Source organism: Branchiostoma belcheri, unplaced genomic scaffold, assembly GCF_001625305.1.
Source record: "Branchiostoma belcheri isolate BF01 breed outbred unplaced genomic scaffold, Haploidv18h27 scaffold38, whole genome shotgun sequence".
NCBI classification, from domain to species: domain Eukaryota; kingdom Metazoa; phylum Chordata; class Leptocardii; order Amphioxiformes; family Branchiostomatidae; genus Branchiostoma; species Branchiostoma belcheri.
The window spans coordinates 1366134-1368376 of NW_017803998.1; the positions used below are offsets into that span (position 1 = coordinate 1366134).

The following is a 2243-nucleotide window of genomic DNA, read 5'->3' on the forward strand; positions in this document are numbered from 1 at the left end:
GAAGCCGCCTCCCAGGCCTCCGCTGCTGCTTCCGGAGCCGATGGAGATCTGCTGGATGGCGTAGCCTCCTCCTTGGACCTGGAGCCTAAAAGAGAGCAACAAACAGCAAAGCAATTAGCATCATTACACTACAACCCCATATCCCTACAGCACCCTCATCCAGTCATGTGACCAGTGTGACCTTTGACTAACAGGTCAGAGCTGAAAAGAAGATGGCGGATACCCTCTTCTGATCTGAAAGTTTCTCCAGGCTGGATTTTGCGAGTTATAGTCTATTCCCTCATTTTCATTGCACTATCCAAGCCAAGCATAATCGGCATGCAGAAATGGAGCAAATCCTGAGTTGTAATGATATATAAACTAGTAAGATCACTGGCTGCATTTTCATGCATAACTGGGTAATACATTCTAAAAGAAAGAATGCACAGACAAACGCCATTAACGCTAGACTGACTGCGTTACGTTGTTGCCTTCCTGTAAGAACTTGAGAAAGGAAAGTTTGGAAAGATGAGAACATTTTCATTACCTTTGGTTCTCGCTTCCGACGAGACTTTCGTAGTCGAAGACCTCCTTCTCCAAGGCCAGCTTCTTGTTCAGCAGGTCGTTGTACTGGGCGACTACGGACTGGATCTCTCCGTCAATCTAAGGACAACAACAGAGGAATAACATCAGAACCTTTCCATGTACATTTGTACCAAAGGCATCATCAGGCATGATAACTGCCACCTAGGTACACATCATCAGGTTTATGGAAAGAAAAATATCTTTGAACAGGCCATTGTTCTTGGCTTGTTATATATACCGCGTCTGCACAACATTTTGACGATTATGAACAACAATCCCCACTAAAAAATTGTTGACTATAGCATCATTTTCCTGCCCCTTATCTGCAACTCAAGCCTTGAGATGTTTGGAGGTTTAAGACATGTCTTACCCTCTGTGCCTCTCCGTTCAGGTCTGCGATGGTGATGCGGTACTCTTCCAACCTCTTACGGATCTCCTCCCGTTTAGTCTTGATGTCGCGCTCAAGGCTGATGTTCTGTACGAGAGGTAAACAAAAATAGCTATGTTTAGATCATCATCATTGTAGCACTGGATGAAATCCTATATTCCATCATACCTTGAAATATACGTAAAGATTAAAAGTAATTTCAGACAACGTACTAGCCGTTGTTTATGTCACGTATCCGTAAAGTCTCGTGTGAATAGGGTCACATGTCTGTCATCATAACTCTCGCGAGATCACGTTTCTAAGTGATTGGTCATTAATTATCCTGATTAAGTGGTTAAAATTCGATCCTTGTGTACCCTTTGTGTTGGAATAAAGTTTAACGTCGTACTACTAACCGTTGCGTTGATCTGCTCTGCCTCAGACAAGATGGCGGACAATTCTGCCCTGAGCTGTGAGACCTGCATGCGCAGTTCCTCCAGCAGAGCCTTCAGCCTCTCGATCTCAGCCTGGAGCTCTCTCAGCTGGAGAAACAGTACATATATGATGTTAGGGTTTATTCTGTATCTTTTTCTACTGTGTTCAAAAGTTCTATTGCCATACATTGTATCTTGTGACAGTTGTCCTGCAATGAAGTCCTTCTCTGATTGACGTTTTTAAAAGATTATAAGAGCAGATGCTATTCGAAGAAGGCAAAGATGTGCAAAGAAAACAAAAGACTAGAGTTGTACAGTCGAAAATTTGTGGGAGTCCAATTTGTTGTGTTGGAAATTACAGTTTAAACGTGCTTCATATATGGATGTTCCTTACCTTGGCCTCCCAGTCTCCCTCCACGTCAGCGATGCCCTGTGACGCCAGCTGCTCGAACTCACCGCGCAAGGCCTGCAGGGAGTCGTTCAGGTCAGCGCGCAGGCGCTCTACCTGCACCACGTCGATCTGCTCCTCGATGGTTGTAGCCTGAGAAAGAAAAACAACACGTTAACTAGAAAGGTAATATTTGTGAAGCAGATGCATAATATTTACCTTCACATGGTCTATCCTAACAAACTCTGATCTTGCTCAAACACATTCATAAATGTTGTGACACGATTCCAACTCTGTCCTGCAACTTGCAACATGATGTATCCCAAAACCAAAGGGCGTCTGATACAGCGCCATGGTGACAGACGTCTGGTTCAGGTCATTGACCTTATGTACAGAACAGAAGAAGAATGCGTGTAGGCTGAGGAGCCATTAAGTTCGCTTTACAATGTTTCGGAGTACAACAGGTGTTTCGATAATCCGCACATCACAT

At 44.0% G+C, this 2243-nt stretch overlaps 1 protein-coding gene across 1 annotated transcript in view; it reads right to left on the bottom strand.

Moving 5' to 3' along the window:
• LOC109476581 (keratin, type I cytoskeletal 9-like) overlaps positions 1 to 2243 on the bottom strand; it is a 9037-nt gene that overhangs the window by 764 nt on the left and 6030 nt on the right. The window contains exons 7-8 of the mRNA XM_019777567.1: positions 527 to 642; positions 1 to 85 (exon numbers count right to left, since the gene is read on the bottom strand). The exon at positions 1 to 85 is cut by the window's left edge and continues 764 nt beyond it. Coding sequence (XP_019633126.1) covers positions 1 to 85; positions 527 to 642 — 201 coding nt within the window. The remainder of the gene's footprint in view (positions 86 to 526; positions 643 to 2243) is intronic.